The 19,310-nt window shown below is 37.0% G+C and overlaps 1 protein-coding gene across 3 annotated transcripts in view; it reads left to right on the top strand.

The window, feature by feature from the left end:
• Window positions 1–19,310, top strand: part of Klp3A (kinesin-like protein 3A) — a 143,953-nt gene that overhangs the window by 23,763 nt on the left and 100,880 nt on the right. For all 3 annotated transcript variants that reach the window (XM_076472338.1, XM_076472339.1, XM_076472340.1), the window contains exons 7-8: window positions 6,449–6,624; window positions 11,179–11,361. In XM_076472338.1, the coding sequence (XP_076328453.1) occupies window positions 6,449–6,624; window positions 11,179–11,361 (359 nt within the window). The remainder of the gene's footprint in view (window positions 1–6,448; window positions 6,625–11,178; window positions 11,362–19,310) is intronic.

Raw genomic sequence — 19,310 nt, forward strand, 5'->3', positions numbered from 1 at the left:
TATCGAGAATAAAATTCATTATTATGTAAAAAGTAAAATTCCACTTACACTCCCTAAACTTTGAGCAACAATGATGATGGTATACTTTCAAGTTTTGAACTTTGTTTTTACCGTATTTGGATCAATGAACACCTAAAGATATTTAAAGAACACCAGCATTTCAAAACTTATGTAAAAATATCTAATTATTTGAACAACTGTTGACTCAAAAATACTTTAGAACTGATATGTTGTCATTTTGTAACATTTGTTTAGTGTAATTTTCAATTATTTTTTTGTTTCTATTTCTTCACAGCTTTAAGGAGAATCACCTTTAAATAATGTACTTAATGTTTCTGCCCATCCCAAAGTGTAAAATTGTTTGCTCAGAAAATATCCCTTTAAAATATATTTATTCATGTCTTAGTTCTCATCTGATTTGCTTTCTCTGTTTGTGGTTGTATTATTACAATCCTTTTATGATGTATAGTTGTGCTGTCTGAACATTTACAAATCAAGCTCAGTTTTGAAAAAGTTGTAGACAAAAATTAGATATTGTTTGATGAAGCTGATAATAAACCATCAACATTAATGTAGAGTAAATGAAGAATCAGCTGTAATCTCAAGAAAGAGTCTGGCTGAGACTCCTGTAGGAGTGAATAAAGGAGTTTAAGGGTAATTTTTAAAATTTAGGAACAAACCATAGCTCTAGGAATTTTTTTGTCTTTTTTAATCTCTCTAGAATTTATTTTCATTTCTGAGAATATTTTGTTGAAGTGTATCTGTTTAAAAGTTGCAGAAATTCTTTCACAAGATACCATGTAAGATTAGTTTTTAGTTAAGGTTTGTAGAAACTTTTTATCTCATGCATTTGCTGAACTATGATGATTTATTGAGGATATAATCATGTATATGTAAATATGTGTAATAGTTAAAGGTAACATTAACAAATGAGTTCCAACTTGTTCTAGAAGTATTGATAACTTTCTTTGCTAGATGTGTAACAGAATGATAGAAACAACATTCTTTATCCAGTGCACATTTGGTTGTTTGCATGTGTGTTCTCTGGCTTTTGTATTAATTAATGATTCTGAACTTTACTGTCTTTTTATTGAGATTACTGCTGTATTTTCTGAACACTTGTATTTAAAACTTCAAATCATTGTAAGTGTATGCTGATAACTGGTTATAGGATTATTGTCTGTCCTTTTTCTGTTGGTCTTCCACTTGGTGTGGATTGGTGTACATGGTGAGAGGACCTCCCAGGAAAGGTTCTTTCAGTTTACCTCCTCTGGGATCTAAACATCCACCCATGTGTTTGCCATGCATAGTGACCCGTGAAGGGGAGGAGAAGATTCTGGTGGTTGAGGGTTCCAACCCTAAAACATAATTATGGCCTTGAATTCCTGTAGATGGGCAGCCTTGGGGTGGTCCCCCTTGGGTCAGTCGGCTGGTCCACTTGGTGTTGGGTCAACCAAGTACCAGTGTTGGATGTTCTCAACAGGTGTTGCAGACATTGTATCTGATGTTGGTGTTTGGGTATAGTGCTCACAAAACCCTTGCATTGCTGCAGTGCCCTTGTTTGGCATTGTAGTGCATTTCCTTGTAGGGCTCCATGGTGGGTGGGGTCAGTGGGCACTGAAATTTCCCTTTTTTATCATGGATCTTCCAAATAAAACCTTGAATAAAATAGTGAAAAAACCGTCTATGGGTATACAACCATGTCTTGAAGATTCTGAGCATAAATCTTCCACATCTGTAACACCTGTACCTCATTTTCTTACACTACATTTTCTTTCAGACAAACCTTTAGGGCAGATGTCTCCCTTTTACATTCAGAAGGGACTAGAGGGACTTGCTGGCTCTCCAAAGTCAGTAAAGAAGCTACGGTCTGGTGTCATATTGGTGGAAACATCCACATCTCAATACATTGAACTCTTCTTACATTCAAAGGCGATTGGAGATATACCTATTGAGATATTACCTGATGCCACTCTGAATTGATCATGAGGAGTTATTGTTGAGAGGGATTTGAAGAACATCCCTGAGTTGGTGATTCTTGTTGGTTTCTCCACCCAAGGATTTTCTGTAGTGAGGTGTATCTCCACTCGCAAAGATGGAATTATGATGCCGACCAATGTTTTCATTGTGATATTTACATCACCACGTTCATCTGCCACCATCAAGGTAGGTCACCTTAATTGCAGGGTACAGCTATACATTCCAAACCCTCAGATGTTTCCAGTGTCATGTTGTGGTTCCTTGACATGTGCTTGTTACGGTAGCAAGCACCACGATGTCTATGAACGTGAAACGGACCCTTATTAAAGTAATTGCAATGGTTCTCACCCATCCTACATTCGTTCTTGTCCTAAATGGTTGGAAAAAAAAGAGGTGCAGCATTTGAAAGTGATTCATAACATTACTTATCCTGAGGCTCGAAAGTTGTTGTCCACCACTTCATCTCAGATGCATGCCGCTGCACTTCCTTCCACTACTACAGTGGAAGTGCAGACAGATCTCTCTGTGCCTCCAAAAGAATCATTCTCAAGACAAATGAAAAGTCTTTTGACCTTCATGGTTAAAAATGTTGATGAATCATCTTCAACACCCATCTCTGTTCCTAACATTCATTCCAGCAAACCCCAAGATCCATTTCCTTTGGTTCTGGGTATGGGCATTTACTCTGGTACATCTTCTTCTCCCACCCAAAGATGCAAAACGATCAATTGTTTACACTGGAATCTCCTTCCAAGACCTGCCCAATCGACTCAGGGCAGCATTCATGGAGGTCGATAGACCTCTCTTTAATAAGGACAGTGAGGAAAAAAGACATGATCGTAAACAGGAGGGTTCTCCACCAAATTTGCTGACATGTAAATAAGAATGGCCACCGTGATACAATGGAACCATCAAGCTTTCCAATCTAATCTGGATGACATCAAAAACTGATTGCTTTCTTCTATCCTGTTTGTCTTTCTTTACAGGAAACATTTCTGAAACCTGCCAATACAGTTACCTTTTGGAGGTTTTCTTTGTACAAAAATGACAGGCTGTGTGATGGACGAGTGCAGGGAGGAGTGGCACTGTTGGTTGATCAGCACATGTCCACCCTGTCTTTGCCACTCGACACATCCTTGGAGGCTGAAGCCATCAGTGTTTCCTTGGGTTATACCATCACTGTTTGTTCTCTCTACCTGTCTCCTGGAAAGACATATGATCAATGAGACCTTGATGCTCTCATTGAATAGTTGCCTTCTCCCTTTCTAATCCTGGGGGATTTTAATGAACTTTGTCCCCTCTGGGGAAGTGTTGATATTGAAAGGAGGGGTCACTCTGTAGAGTGCATGTTCTCTGATCATAACCTTTCTCTTTTCAATACTGGTTCTTACACTTATTTTCATGCACCTAGTCAGTCCTTTACTGCTATTGATCTCTCAGTGTGCTCCCCTTCATTATTCTCCCTTTTTTATAGAAAGTTGACAAAAATCCACAAGGCAGCGATAATTTTTCAATGATTTTGAGAGAGTCTGGCCATGGTCAATGCCACTCAACCCATGTGCTCCAGTGGAAGCTGGATCATGCAAAGTGTCCCTCTTTCACTGCTCTTGCAGAACTTGATCATGCCATTCTCTGTAAGCTATCAATAGACGACTGTGTGGCAGCAGTAACTGACTGTATTATACAAGCAGCTGCTCAATGTATTTCTAAAACACCAACATATTTTCCACTATATCTTCATCCATGGTGAAATCCTGCCTGCCAAACGGCACGAAAGGTTCAATAACGGGCCTGGGATACCTTTCGTAGATATACCACACACTCAAACCGTATTGCTTTCAGTAGGCCCATTCACATACTTTGTGGGTAAGACGTCAAAGCAAGAAGGAATTTTGGATTAAGTTCACAACCAGCATATTTTCTACCACCAGTTCCAAAGTCATATGGGACAAGATTCAAAAGGTCAGTGGGCACTGCAATTCTGTCTCCCCCTCAATCTTGCTCTTTGATGACCAGGAAGTAGCTGATACCCGGAGCATTGCAGATACTCTAGGTGAAAGCTTTTGCCTGGTTTCTAGCACTTCTGCTTCTTCCTCCACCTCCTTAGCCATCAAGACTCGGGCAGATCAATCACCTCTTTCCTTTTGAGCTGACTGTCTCTATGACTATAATTGTCCCTTTTCCTCTGGTAAAACTCAAACTGGCCCTTCATTGGTCTGGCAGTACATAGGTTGGACCCAATGATGTATACTATGAAATGCTGCACCATCTATCTTCCTGTTATTCTTCTGATTGTTTTTAACTGGATCTAGCAGGAGAATGTTTTTCCTGATGTCTGGTGCCAGTCTATTGTCCTACATTTCTCTTAGCCTGGGAAGCATCCCAAGATTCCTTCAAACTGTCGTCCACTTGCTTTGACAAGATGTCTCTGTCAGACCTTAGAGAGGATGGTTAATGCTCGTATTGTTTGGTTCCTCAAATCAAACAACATCCCGCCCACCCATTGTGGGTTCTGACGACAGTGCTTCACCATGAACCACTTGAATCAACTCGAAATGTCAATTAGAGAAACCTTCTTCAAATGACAACATCATGACTCAGTATTCTTTGACATTGAGAAGGCTTATGATGCAACATGGAAGTTTGACATTTTGCGAGACCCTCATATATGTGGTTTATGTGGCCATTTGCCAATTTTTATTAAAAAAATTTTAATGAACAGGAGATTCCAAGATCATGTGGGTTCGACATTTTCCCGTTTTTTTTTTTTTTTTTACAGGAACTTGGAGTATCTGAGGGTTGTGTTCTGAGTGTCACACTTTTCAGTATAAAAATTTATTCCATCACTGAACAACACCCTCCCCCTGTTGTAAACAGGCTCTTTGCCAACAACTTTCACATCTGATGTCAGTCGTTGAACATGAGGTATATTGAGCAGCAGCTACAGACTGCCCACAATTATTTTCTGAATTGGACCACAACAAACAGCTTTAACATCTCTTTCTCTAAAACCGTTTGCATGCACTTTTCCTGCCAATGAGGTATTCACCCTGATCGTGAACTCTGTATCGGTCCCTATGGTCCCTGAGACAAAGTTCTTGGGCTTATCTTTGACCATAAGCTGACCTTTATACCATATATCAAGCAGCTATGGGTCAAATATACAAGAGCACTGAACATCCTCCATGTTCTTTCTTCCATAACTTGGGGAGCGGATCTATGTTCTATACTAAAGATATATTGTGCTCTTATTTGATCGAAACTCAACTATGGATCACTGGTCTGTGGCTCTGCCAGACTGGAAAAGCCAACTTCAGCTGACTAATGCTGCTGTTTGAACTACCCATTAATCATCCTGGTAAGTTATTATTAAAATTTTGCTAAAAGTCTTTTAAAACTTTTAGTACTTTAAGGAAATGGCCATAATGTCAAGTAACTTGGAACCAGGACTGAAAAGGTCAACTTCAGGTGACTGACAGTGGCTTTTGTTATTACCTGTTAGTCTTCCTGGTGAGTTATGATAATTAGTATGCTACAGAAAGCCCTTTACAACTTGTGTTATTGTAGTTTTTCTTTTAACGTTGTAGACTAGATGTAAACGTCGGTTTTTATGCTATTTATGTTTTTTGTTTTAAACTTCGTTTTGTTTTACCTTAATTTCCTTTTATGAATTTTACCCAATTTACTTTTTAACTTTTTACCAAATGTATGGTGCAGATAGCCTAGCTGCTTTGTGTCATAAAACACTGAATCAACCAACCAGTCTGTTGGTTTTTGACCTTTCCAACATTTTATTTGCATGCTATTTAAAACTAGGAAATATTAGGTCTAATGTTTCTTTTGTTTGTCTAATTGTATTGATTTTGATGTGAATTAATATTTGGTTCTACAACTTTTATTGGCAAATGAATGAAAATTTTAAGTATCTTTAGTTTCTTGAAACTAAATATTAAGACAGTATTTATAAATTTAGATAGTATCACAGTTAAACCTGATGTTGTGTAGTGGTTGAGAAGAGATATTAAAACTTGCAAATGTTCAAAATGGAACACACAGAACATTTTAAGATTTGAGATAATGTAACAGGACAGATGTTACAGGCCTAGCATAGCCAGGTGGTTATGGTGCTTGGCTTGTAATATGAAGGTTGCAGATTCAAATCTCTGTCACACCAAATGTGCTCGCCTTTTCAGCAATGGTGATATTATAATTTAATGATTGTTTCAACTATTCTTTGGTAAAAGAGTAGCCCAAGAATTTAGCAGTGGGTGGTGATGACTAACTTTCTTCTCTCTAAACTTATACTGCTAAAATATGGATGACTAGTACAGATAGTCCTCTTGTAGCTTTGCACAAAAATTCAAAAACATACTATCTATTTTAATCACTATTAATGTTAAAAAAAACTTGTTTATTATTAGATAGTACTTCCTGTAATTTTTTATTCTTTACGGTGTTTTTTCTTCAGATTCTTTAGGTGGCAACAGCCATACAGTCATGATAGCTTGTGTTAGTCCATCTGATTCCAATCTTGATGAAACAATAAATACTTTGAGGTATGCTGATCGAGCAAGAAAAATAAAAAATAAGCCTGTTGTCAACAGGGATCCTCAAACAGCAGAACTTACTCGTCTGAAGCAAATGGTAAGATTCTTAATATGCATGACTTTAGAAAATGTTAAGGATAGAAATTGAAAACTTGAGAATCAGTAAAGTTTACGTTTTTTTTTTTATTGTAACCTTTTTGTTAATTGTTTGTATGGTGGTTCAGAACCTTTTATTAACTAATTAAGTTATTAGTTTCACAAATATGTTTAAAAAAATCAAGGGACATCTGTTACTGTGTTTTTGTATAGTAATTTGACGTATTTGTAGTTGAATGGTTAAATTTATTAAAACTGGTTTTTAGTATTGGTAATGAAATCAAAATTTCAGTGTGATTAAATTATACAAGCAAATGAAAAATTCATTAGCTTTTTGATGTAAATAATACTTAATAAAATTAATGATACTATTCAATGAGTTATAAAATCCTAAAATATTTTACTTGTAGAAAAAGTGATAATTAAAATATTTATTACAGATAAAATGTAAAGCTCTACTTATAAAAAAAAAAAAAGTTTTAAAGTTATTTAGGTCTTAAAGATTATGCAAATAAGATTTGAGATTTTTGTGATTAAGAAAGGTGTTTTTAATCTTAGCATGAAAATCACTTTGCACTCAGAGCAGTTAACAGTTTGACTCCATAGATTCAATGAGAATTTTAAGTGAAAACACTTGATTAAAAATTCTGAATTTTTGTCTACAGATGACTCTTAATGATTACTGAAAGCTTGTGAAATTTTGTGAAGGTATACAAAACATATTAGAAATTACAGTATAGAACCAAAGGCTTATTCTATGTCAATTTTTAAGTCAAATTCACCAATTGCCTAGCAAGAAAGGGTTAATTGATAGTATGGTTTCAAGTTATTGCTATTTTAGTCTATTAGGAATATTTAAGTTATAAATTGTTTGCTTGTTCTATGCAAAACTGCCCAACATGCAATCTGTGATTCCTTCATTTTGTACATTTCAACCTTACTTTTCCCATTACCAAGTAATATGAAGCTTTGCTATTTTGACAAAGGATTTTATGGTGGAGAATTATTGAAGAAGTTCTTTGGTGGAATATATTTATACTTTTGAGGAAATAAACCTTTGTTAACCTGTAGAATCTGGAAAGGAGGATTTACATTGTCATGAGTGTCTAAATATTTGTTTGTATGCTTTGATTTCTTGATTTTCAGCATTTTTTTGTATATTTTGTTTTTTGCTTAGATTTTCAAACCTGTTTTTGTGTAGGTTGCAGGAAGTTTAGGTGGCTTTGAAGCAGAGTTTAGGCTTTTTTTACAGTGGCATATCAGATAAATTAATTACATAGGGTTTTGCAACATCTTAAAGTTTGACATTTTACTATTTCTTGTTTTAATTTTTTCATTTGTTTAGTTATTGTTTTTGTCTCAAGTTTTGTTTTAAATGTGGTTGATGATTTGGAAACATCAGTTATAATTGTTCACTAAACAAAGTTTTGCTTGATCTGCTTCTTGTATGATTTTATTTTGTTTGATATGCTTAATTTGTTATGAGTAGAGTATTTGAGTAATTTGTTTTGAGCTGCATTTAGCCTTTGTTGAAATTTAGGTTTAGACCTGTTGCCTTGGTTTTTAGTATCAGTTTTAAGAATGTTAGTGTTTATAAATGGTAAACTACAATATTTTTAAAGTGATTTACAAATAAAGGTCATTTTTTCTTTACTTTATTGATTAGTTATTTTGAATACATTTAATATTCTTGATTGAAAGTTATCTCCTGTGGTATATGCTTAATATCATTAGTTGACATTTATAATGAATCTGAGATTGAGAAGGGAGTATCTTAATGGGTTTTTCAAAAACTGTCTAACAATCTAACAAAATTAAATTTCACATAAAAGAACATAGAAAAGTAAATTAACTTGTGTTAAATTTTGTATGCCAAAACTAGTTACCATTTAATGTTTTTCTAAGGTAGGTACAATTTGGATAAATATTTCCACAGTGAGAAGGAAAGGAAGCAAAAGAATCTGTCATACTTTTAGTCCAAAAATGGTTAAACAAGAATGCTTTTTTTTTTTTTTGTATCTGGTTGTGATGTATTTGAAGTGTAAGTCTACTTGAGACAGTATTATAACATAGAATGATTGAGAATTTACTATGAATCAAATGTAGATGCTGGACACCTCATTCATATATTGTCATGTGAAAAAGTTAGGACACCCTATGGAAGCCTGTGTATTTTTGTAACATTTTTGGATATATAGATATTTTATCTCAATTTCAAATATACTAAGAGATTATAGGAATATAACTAAACAATTAAAACTGAAGAAAAGACTTTTCAATATCTTCTGTAAATGTAATTCTACAAAAATGCTTACTCTAATTGAGGAAAAAGTTAGGACACCCTACCCCCTAATAGCTAGTATTTACCCCTTTGGCTGAAATAACTGCAGTCAGATGCTTTTGTAGCCATTTACCAGTCTCTGACATTGCTCTGAAGAAAGTTTGCCCCACTCCTCAATGCAGAATTCTTTCAGCTGTAAGATGTTTGAGGCATTTCTTGCATGTACAGCCAGTTTCAAGTCACCCCACAGCATCTCAATGGGATTAAGATCTGGGCTTTGACTCGGCCATTCCAGGACTCTCCATTTCTTAGTTTTCAGCCAGTCCTTGGTGGATTTACTGGTATGTTTTGGGTCATTGTCATGTTGCAGGGTCCAGTTCTGCTTCAGCTTTAATTTTCGTACATATGGTCTCACATGATCCTCAAGCACCTTCTGATACACAGTAGAATTCATGGTGGATTCTATTATTGTGAGCTGTCCAGGTCCTGCTGCAGCAAAGCAGCCCCAAACCATGATGCTTCCATCTCCATGCTTCACACTTGGTATGAGGTTCTTTTCCTGAAAAGCTGTATTTGGTTTATGCCAAACATGTCCTCTGTTCTGGTGTCCAAATAATTCAATTTTGGACTCATCTGTCCAAAGAACACTATTCTAGAAGTCTTGGTCTTTGTCTACATTTTCTCTGGCAAACATCAGTCCTGCCTTGATGTTTTTCTTAGAGAGCAAAGGTTTCCTCCTTGCACACCTCCCATGTAAGTTAAACTTGTGCAGTCTCTTTCTGATTGTAGAGGCATTCACTTTCACATCAACAGTAGCCAGAGCCTACTGTAGGTCCCGTGATGATATGCTAGGGTGTTTGGAGACCTCTTTTAGCATCTTTTGGTCTGCTCTCGGGGTGAACTTGTTTGGACGACCAGATCTGTGCATGTTGGCAATTGTTTTGAAAGTCCTCCACTTGTTGACTATTTTCTGGACAGTGGAATGGCTGATTTCAAAATCTTTTTGGATCTTTTTAAATCCCTCACCAGACTCATAAACTGCTACAATTTTCTTTCTGAAGGCCTCACACAGCTGTTTTGCTCTCACCATGGTGCTCACTCTCACTTTAACAGTTAGGAGCACACCAAACTAAATGTCTGAGGTTTAAATAGGGCAAGCCTCATTCAAGATACTGAGTAACTATCTTCTAATCATGTGCACCTGGTGTGATACACCTGTGTGTGAGTTGAGCCATTTTAAGTGGGAATAAATGTGGGGGGTGTCCTAACTTTATCCTCAGTTTTATATGTGTATTTTTGTTATTGCATCAGTTGTTATTGTTGAAATTGAGATATATCCAAAAATGTTACAAAAATAACAGGCTTTCATAGGGTGTCTTAACTTTTTCACATGACTGTATGCATGTTGTTCCTGTATAACAGTTAATTTTATTGTTGTATTTACTAACTGGTTGCCACACTTTGAAGTTTAAATACAATTATATGATTGACGTCTTTTTTTGTAGTTGTTGTTTTCTGGTAATATAAGCAGGTTAGCTTTTTAAATGTGAAGCCTGATATAAACCACATAAATAAAAACATCATAGATACTAAAGCATAATCCTCCTATCAGTTGAAATGTTATGTAATCTCATATGGTTAATTTTTGTGATTAGTATTGTTTAGAGAATTTTTTAATTGTATGATTCAACTGTTTGCCATTTTCTTTTCTGTTTTATGAATTAAAAAATTCTCACAATGATATATGAAAACCTAAAGTAACTTTTAGTTTCCATTATGTACATTTGAACTTGGAATTTCTATCATAATTGTAACTTGGTCAAAGAAAACTTATTTTAAATCAGAAACTAGTATTGTAGTTGTCCATTGATGCATACTGTTTTTTCAGTAGTTTGAGGTTAAATTGTTATGTTTCCAAAGAGTGAGTGAGAAAGAATGGATTTGAATTACTTGAATTTTTGTTGATGAAAGTTTCTTAAATTAAACTAGAGGTTTGTGTATTTTAGTTTGAAATTATTTTTTATGGCAGAAAAATAAACCTTACCTACTTAATGTTCTTAATAGTTTATTACTGGCTTACATAATTTTCTTCTTGGGTACACACACTTGATTTGAAATGTATTTACTTGGTTTGGAAAGGCATCTAGAATGTAGTCTTTGGGATGGGGTAAAGTTTTAGATTGTTAGGACTTTCTTATAAATTAGATAAACTCACTGAACTTGTGAAACATTGTCTATTATGGTGAAATGAAGAATTTTTCATTTTTCAAAAAGGTTCAAGAGCTACAAGTTCAGTTAATTCAGGGCAATAACTCATCTGCTGGTCAAGCAGCAAATTCTGAATTTCAACTGCTGTTGCACAGGAATAAGCAATTGGAGGTGGAGAACAAGCGATTGGCACGGGAGTTGCAGGCAGCATTGGACCAGACCACCAGTCTTTGTGAAAAAGCATTTGCAGTAAGCTGTTCTCTTCATAATTTTAATTTATTCTGTAAACTAATACACTGTTATGGGGCAAAGAGTAACTTTTTTATCTATACGTGGCTTGTAAATTTAAAATTTTAATTTCTGTATTTTACATAAGAAGAAAATAAAAATTCATCACTATACAAACCACAGCTCTGAGAATCTTTTTAAATTAGTGTTATCCACTCCTTAGGGTAGTTTTGCATGATGGTCAGCACTTACATTCAGATAGATGAATACCATTGTAACTATGGGTGGTGAGACAATATTTTAAGGCATTTACCTTAATTTTCTTGGTTAAACTATAAAAGATAACTTCTTTTGTGAGAGTTTTTTATTTCTTTGCATTGTGTTTAAATGCAAAAAAGAAACCTCATTCAGTGGATATTATATTCTTGTTTTATTTTTAATCTCACTCCTTAGTGTTTTAGTTTGTACATTTTAAATTTTGGTAGTCTCATTTTATTTCTTCTTTATTTTCAGTCTTAAGTCTATTACCTTAAAGTTTATTTTACTATATTACATTTAGTTTCTCTTAAATTATGTGGCTAGCATACTATTAGTGATTTTTTTTTTTTTTATGCAAACACTTCACTCTTCTGCTTTTATGCTAAAGTTACAACCCTTCTGCTGTCTCAGTTTGTTTTATAGTTTAAAAAGTATGATCATGATAATATTTTATAACACAAAGCAGATTTCTATTATACCTTCTGATATATATATTTTTCACACATAGCTTTATCAATTTGGAGCTGCCATCTATATGTACAATTTTTGCTCCCCACCACACTTGAATATCCCACTTGAAATGATGCATTTCCTCAAAATACTGCTTGTGACAACCCTCCACTGGTAGGAGTGTGACACATTTTCCTACAACAACTGACTTCTTCGAAATTGATTCATTGTTCTTTAACATGACATTTGTGTGTAGATTTTTGGTTTTTTTTACTCACTAACTTTTCTGATACAAGCATTTTTTGTGGAATACTTATAAAGACATTAACTGTTGTGGAAATATTAATTGCTGGAATTAATTAATTTTCATTTTCCAACATTTTATGCAACTGCATATTCTTTGGCCTTTTCCACATTATTAGCAAACAAATTTTGGTAACTTTCACTTTGTCTGGCATGAGGCAATACAATGTTATTTATGTTAGACTTAAAACTAAAAAGGCATTGGGATTGTTTTTATCTGTTGGTAAAATGATAGCTTTTGTGCATCAGGATTATCTATGTTTCAATGGACTTTGCATAATTCACAAAATCTTACCTGAAATCCCTTATCATTCATTCATTTTATCTCTTCCTTGATCACTGACTTCAACTGGGTATGTAACAACACCACCACTTCTTGAACCTGAAATATCTCTGCCTTTGTTTCTCTATTGCAGTGGTTCCCAACCAGGGGTGCGAGATAGCGTTCCAGGGGGTGTGAGATAACATTTGTTTTGGTCACCTTCACCTTTATTCTTAAATAAATAATTACTGTGAGGGTTGCGAGAACAGATTAAAATTTTTTTAGGGTGTGGGGCATAAAAAAGGTTGGGAACCACTGTTCTATTGTGACAGAAGGAATATTGCTGGTTTCTTTTTTTCCCTAACTTTCTTTGCCTAGTAAATTTTATACCTCTGCTGTTTTGAATCTACCTAAGCCTTTTTTTGTCATTTTGGGACAGTTCCTTAGGTGTGTTTCTTTTCTTCACTTTATAATTCATTTCCTGCTTTTTACATTTATGTTTTGACTTCTCCAAATATTCATATCCATATTTGATTACTTTTACCCCAACCTTGGCTATTGCATGTCTTGTTGTTTTTCTTTTTTAACTCATATGGCCTTAACATCAAGCTTTGCTGCATATCTCAGATGACTAAACTCTGCAGTCTTTTCTTCAGTCTTGGGAGTCAAAATCTACATCTTCTTTTGGACTCTTTTTAGGATTAATTTTTCCTACCTTTTCCTTGCACTCTTTACCCTTTCACATTGTTTTACTCTCTAGTGATCCACTATTTTTCAAGGGTATTTTGGAAGATAATAGTTTACTTACTTTCTCTTCAGTGGTGTGTTTTTCTTTCACATCCCTTCATGTTTGGTTGATCTCTTGCTAGAATTTGTTGGGATGAGATGCACTTCTTACTTGAGAACTTTTGCAATCTTTTTACATTAAATAGCTCTGCATAGCTCTTTTATCTGTCAATGAGACTTTTACTTGGGTGCATGTTTTTGAAGTCATATATTGGAGTTGCATGTTAATGCCCTTTAATGTCCTTACTGGTTTTTCTTCTCTCCCATGTTCTTATTTTTTAATATTTTACTGTTGTTGTTAAATCATCTTCAATTCTCCATGCTTCTTACCCTCTTCTGTTATCTTCTTCAACCACATTCGTCACTTTTCCATTCATCTGTGTCATCACTTCAATTTCATGCATGTGTTTTGTCCAGTCCTTCACAAGATGTTCCAGGCCCTTTACACGTATAGTTTTTCCACCTTTCTCATGCTCATTTTCTTTCTTCAGTTCTTGTCTTATTTCTTGCAGATAGCAATTGTGTCATTATTTCAGTTCTTCATCTTTCAGATTTTTTTTGTGGCTCTTTCTCCAAGATTTGTTGGTATTGCCTGTTGCTGATTACCTGCAACCTCTTTGCTTCTTTCCAGTTTTCCCATTTCTGTTTCTCCTCGGTGTGGATTCCTGTATATGGTGAGGGGACCTCCCAGGGAAGGTTCTGTTCTGTCTGGTTACCTTTTCTGGGATCTAAACATCCAACCATGTGTTTGCTATGCATGGCGACCCGTGAAGGGGAGGAATGGATCCTGGTGGTTGAGGGGTCCAACCCTAACACACCACTTTGGCCTTGAATTCCTGTAGACGGGCAGCCTTTGGGTGGCCCCCCTTGGGTCAGTTGGCTGGTCCACTTGGGCTAGAGTCAACCAAGTACCAGTGTTGGAGGTTCTCAATGGGTGTTGTGAACATTGTGCCTATTGCTGGTGTTTGGGTATAGTGCTCGCGAAACCCTGGCTTTGCTGCATTGTCCTTGCATGACATTGTAGTGCATCCCCTCGTAGGTCTCCATGGTGGGTGGGGTCAGTGGGTGCCAAAATTTTTCTTTTTCCCTATGGATCCTCTTTCAAAAATTTTAAACAAAATAGTGAAAAAACAGTCAATAGGTAAACAACCACGTCTTGAAGACTCTGAGCAGCAATCTTCAACATCTGTAACACACGTACCCCATTTTCTTATATTATATTTTCTTTCAGAGAACCTATAGGGCAAATTTCCCCCTTTTTTATTCAGAAGGGACTAGAGGGTCTTGCTGGCTCTCCAAAGTCAGTAAAGAAGCTTCAATCTGGAGACATTAGTTGAAACATCCACAACCCAACACAGTGAACTCTCTTGAATTCAATGGCAATTAGGTATATACCTATTGAGGTTACCTCTCCTGCTACCTTGAATTCATCACTAGGAGTTATTGTTGAGAGGGATTTGAAGAACGTTCCCGAGTCAGAGATTCTCGCTGGTCTCTCCACTCAAGGAGTTTCTGCAGTGAAGCACATCTCCACTCGCAAAGATGGAATTACACTAACAACTAATACCCTCGTTTTGACATTTACATCATCACGTGCACCTGCCACCATCAAGGCAGGTTATCTGATTTGCAGGGTACGGCCATACATTCCAAACCCTCTCCGATGTTTCCAATGACGGAGGTTCAGCCACACAAAGACATCATATTGTGGTTCCCTGACATGTGATAATTGTGGTGGCAAGGACCACGATGCCTATGAGTGTGAAACAGACTCACTTTGTGTCAACTGCAATGGTTCTCACCCTTTCTACTTTCGTTCTTGCCCAAAATGGTTGGAGGAAAAATAGGTGCAGTATTTGAAAATGACTCATAACATTAGTTATCCTGAGGCTCGAAAATTGCTGCTCAGCATTCCATCTCGGATATATGCTGCTGCACTTCATTCCACAACTACAGTGGGAGTGCAGATAGATCTCTTTGTGCCTCCAAGAGAATCGTTTTCTAAACAAATGAAAAGCCTTATGACCTCCATGGTCAAAAAAGGTTGATGAATCGACTTCCACACCCATCTCTGTTCCTCCCAGACATTCCAACAAACCTCAAGATCCACATCCTTCAGTTTCAAATACAGGAATTTCTTCTGATACATCTTTTTCTCCCACCCTAAGAGGCAAAAAAATCATTCGTTCACGTCCTCAGTCACTGGAATACCCTTCCAATAGCAAAGACCTGCCCAATCGACCCTGCCCAGGGTCGATTTTCAATACTGGTTCTTCCACTTATTTTCATGCACCTAGTCAGTCCTTTACCGCTATTGATCTCTCAGTTTGCTCCCCTTCATTATTCTCCCATTTTTCATGGAGGGTTGACAATAATCCACTAGGCAGTGATCATTTTCCTATACTTTTGAGAGAGATTGGCTGTGGTCGATGCCACCCTACCTGCGTGGCACTGTGGAAGCTGGATCAGGCAGACTGGTCCACTTTCACTACTCTCGCAGAACTTGATCCTGCCATTGTGAATCAGCCATCAATAGACGACTGTGTAGCAGCGGTAACTGGCTGTATTATACAAGCAGCTGCTCAGTGTATTCCTAAAACCTCGACTCGTTTTCCACGATACCTTGTCCGTGGTGGAATCCTGCTTGCCACTTAGCATGGAAGGCTCAAAAACTGGCCTTGGATACTTTTTTGTAGATATCCCATACTTTTGAACCGCATTGCTTTCCAACGGGCCCATGCACATGCTAGGTGGGTAAGACGTCAAAGCTAGAAGGAATCTTGGATTAAGTTTACCACTGGCACATCTTCTACCACCAGTTCTAAGGTCATATTGGACAGGATTTGAAAGGTCAGTGGGCACTACAATTCTGTCCCCCTCTCAATCTTATTCTAATGGTCAGGAGGTGGCTGATGTCTGGAGCATCGCTGATATTCTAGGTGAAAGCTTTTGCCGGGTATCTAGCACTTTTGCTTGTTTCTCCACCTTCTTGGCCATCAAGACTCGGGCAGAGCGTTCACCTCTTTTTTTTTGAACTGACTGTCTCTTTGACTATAATTGCTCCTTTACACTGGTGGAATTGAAAATGGCCCTTCATGGGTCTGGCAGTACATCTGTTGGACCTGATAATGTACACTATGACATGCTGCACCATCTATCTCCTGCTTCTCTTGATGTTCTTTTAATTGTCTTTAACCGGATCTGGCAGGAGAATGTTTTTCCTAATGCCTGGTGCCAGGCTATTATTTTACCTTTCTTTAAGCCAGGGAAAGATCCCAAAATTCCTTCAAACTACCGTCCAATTGCTTTGACGAGCTGTCTCTGTAAGACCTTAGAAAAGATGGTTAATGCTCATCTTGTTTGGTTCCTCGAATCAAACAACCTCCTCTTGCCCACCCAGTGTAGGTTCCGATGACAGCACTCCACCACAGACCACCTACTTCGACTTGAAACATCAATCAGAGAAACCTTTCTCAAACACCAACATCTTGTATCAATATTCTTTGACATTCAGAAGGCTTATGACACAACTTGGAGGTATGGGGTTTTGTGAGATCTCCATACATATGGGTTACGTGGCCATTTACCCATGTTTGTTAAAAATTTTAATGGACAAGAGATTCCAAGTTTGTGTTGGTTTGACACTTTCCCGTTCTTTTGTACAGGAACTTGGAGTCCCTCTGGGCTGTGTTTTGAGTGTCACACTTTTCAGTATTAAAGATAAATGCCGTCACTGAACAACTCCCTCTCACTGTTGCAAATAGGCTCTGTATCGACGACTTTGACATCTCTTGTCAGTTGTTGAACATGAGATATATTGAGCGGCAACTACAAACTGCTCTCAATCGCGTACTGAAGTGGACTATGGTGAACGGCTTTAATTTCTCTCTCTCTAAAACCGTCTGCATGCACTTTTGCCACCAACGGGGTATTAACCCTGATCCTGAACTTCATATAGGTGTAGTTTTGCTGCCAGTGGTCCCTGAGACCAAGTTCTTGGGGCTTATATTTGACCATAAGCTGACCTTTATACCACACTTAAAGCAGTTACAGGTTAAATGCACAAGAGCACTGAACATCCACCGTGTCCTCTCTACTGACAGTTGGGGAGCAGATTGATGTTCTATTTGAAAGGTTTATCGTGCTTTTATTCGATCAAAACTTGACTATGGATCAATGGTCTATGGCTCTGCCAGTCTCTCAGCCTTAAAGATGCTGGACCCCATTCATCACCAAAGACTTTGACTCTGCACTGGAGCTTTCCGCATCTCTCCAGTTCAAAGCTTATATGTTAAATCTCATGAACCTTCTCTTCACCTTCACCATTTGCAACTATCTTTACTATATTCTTTGAAACTTTGTTTCTTACCAAAGCATCCCACCTAGGGATGTGTTTTCCTTCCTCAGTGGGCCATACTTTTTCAGAACAGATGATCTGCCATTGCTCCTTTTAGTCTTAGCATCCAGGTGCAATTGGATGAATTGGGTATGTCATTGGATAACATTGCAGAATTCACAGGTCAGCCCATCCCACCATGGCTTATTACAGCCCCCAAATGTGACCTTTCTTTCAGTCATCTGAAAAAGGCAGATACTCCAGATTGGAAGTACCGTTTTTATTTAATGAACATCTTTCAAACAATCATTCCATTCCAATTTATACAGATGGTTCCAAATCAAGTAATTCTGTGGGCTCTGCCATGGTTTGCTGCGGTTCGGTGGTTGCATGCAAAATCCCCTCTACAGCTTCTGTGTTCACTGCTGAACTGTATGCCATATCTCTTGCCCTGGATCATATTTAAGCTGAGCAGTACTCCAACTGCACTATTTATACTGACTCCCTTTGTTCTCTACTGGCCCTGGAATTGCTACACATTGGCTCACACCCTGTTCTCGCTGGTATTCAAAACCAACTGTCCCATTTCTCATTGACTGCTACTTCTATCCAGTTTTTCTGGATACTAGGCCATGTTGGTATTCACAGGAACGAGCTTGCAGACACAGCAGCTAAATCTATCTGCTCAGGCACTATCACCACTGTGCATATTCTGTACATTGACTATGGTCCTGTATTCAAGGCTTGGCTCAGTGCCAGCTGGCAGTCCACTTGGAGTGAGCAACGAGACAACAAGCTTTTTCAAATAAAACCCTATATTGGGCTTTGGCCATCTAGCTTCCTTAAGATTCGGAAGGAGGAACTTGTTCTAACTATACTAAGCATTGGTCACAGTTTTTTAACTCATCGTTTTCTTTTATCTGGAACTGTTGCACCAGTGTGTAGTTTGTGTAACACTCAAATCACTCTGAACCATATTTTACTTTCTTGCCATCGTTACAACTCTCAACAACGGCACTATTTTAAACATGTTTTTTCTCAGGGTTTATCTGTAACATTGGACAGTGTTATTGGTGATGGTGACACTGTCCACCTTGATAAAGTTTTTAGTTTTTTAATGGCTATTAATCTTTTTAATCTCATTTAAGTGTTGGATATTTATTCATTACACCTTTTTAATTGTGGTTCCTTTTTAAAAGTTTCAATCTCTCTAGTTCAATTTGAAATTGGAAAGTGGCCAGACCATTAAATAACTTGACACCAGGACTGGAAAGGCCAACTTCAGGTGACTAACGCTGCTGTTTGAACTATCCATTTGAACTACCCGTTAGTCGTCCTGGTGAGTTGTTATTCCAATTTTGCTGCATGTCTTTTAAACTTTTATTACTTTACTCTTTGGTACTGGCCATAATGACACATAATCCAGAACCAGGACTGGAAAGACCAACTTCAAGTAATTGATGGTGGTTCTTGTACTTATCTGTTAGTCTTTCTGGTGGGTTATGATCATTACCATTTTGCTAGAGAAAGTACTTTACAACTTCTTTTACTCTGCTTTCTCTCTTACCATTGTAA

Source organism: Tachypleus tridentatus, chromosome 12 (assembly GCF_004210375.1).
Source record: "Tachypleus tridentatus isolate NWPU-2018 chromosome 12, ASM421037v1, whole genome shotgun sequence".
Taxonomy (NCBI): domain Eukaryota; kingdom Metazoa; phylum Arthropoda; class Merostomata; order Xiphosura; family Limulidae; genus Tachypleus; species Tachypleus tridentatus.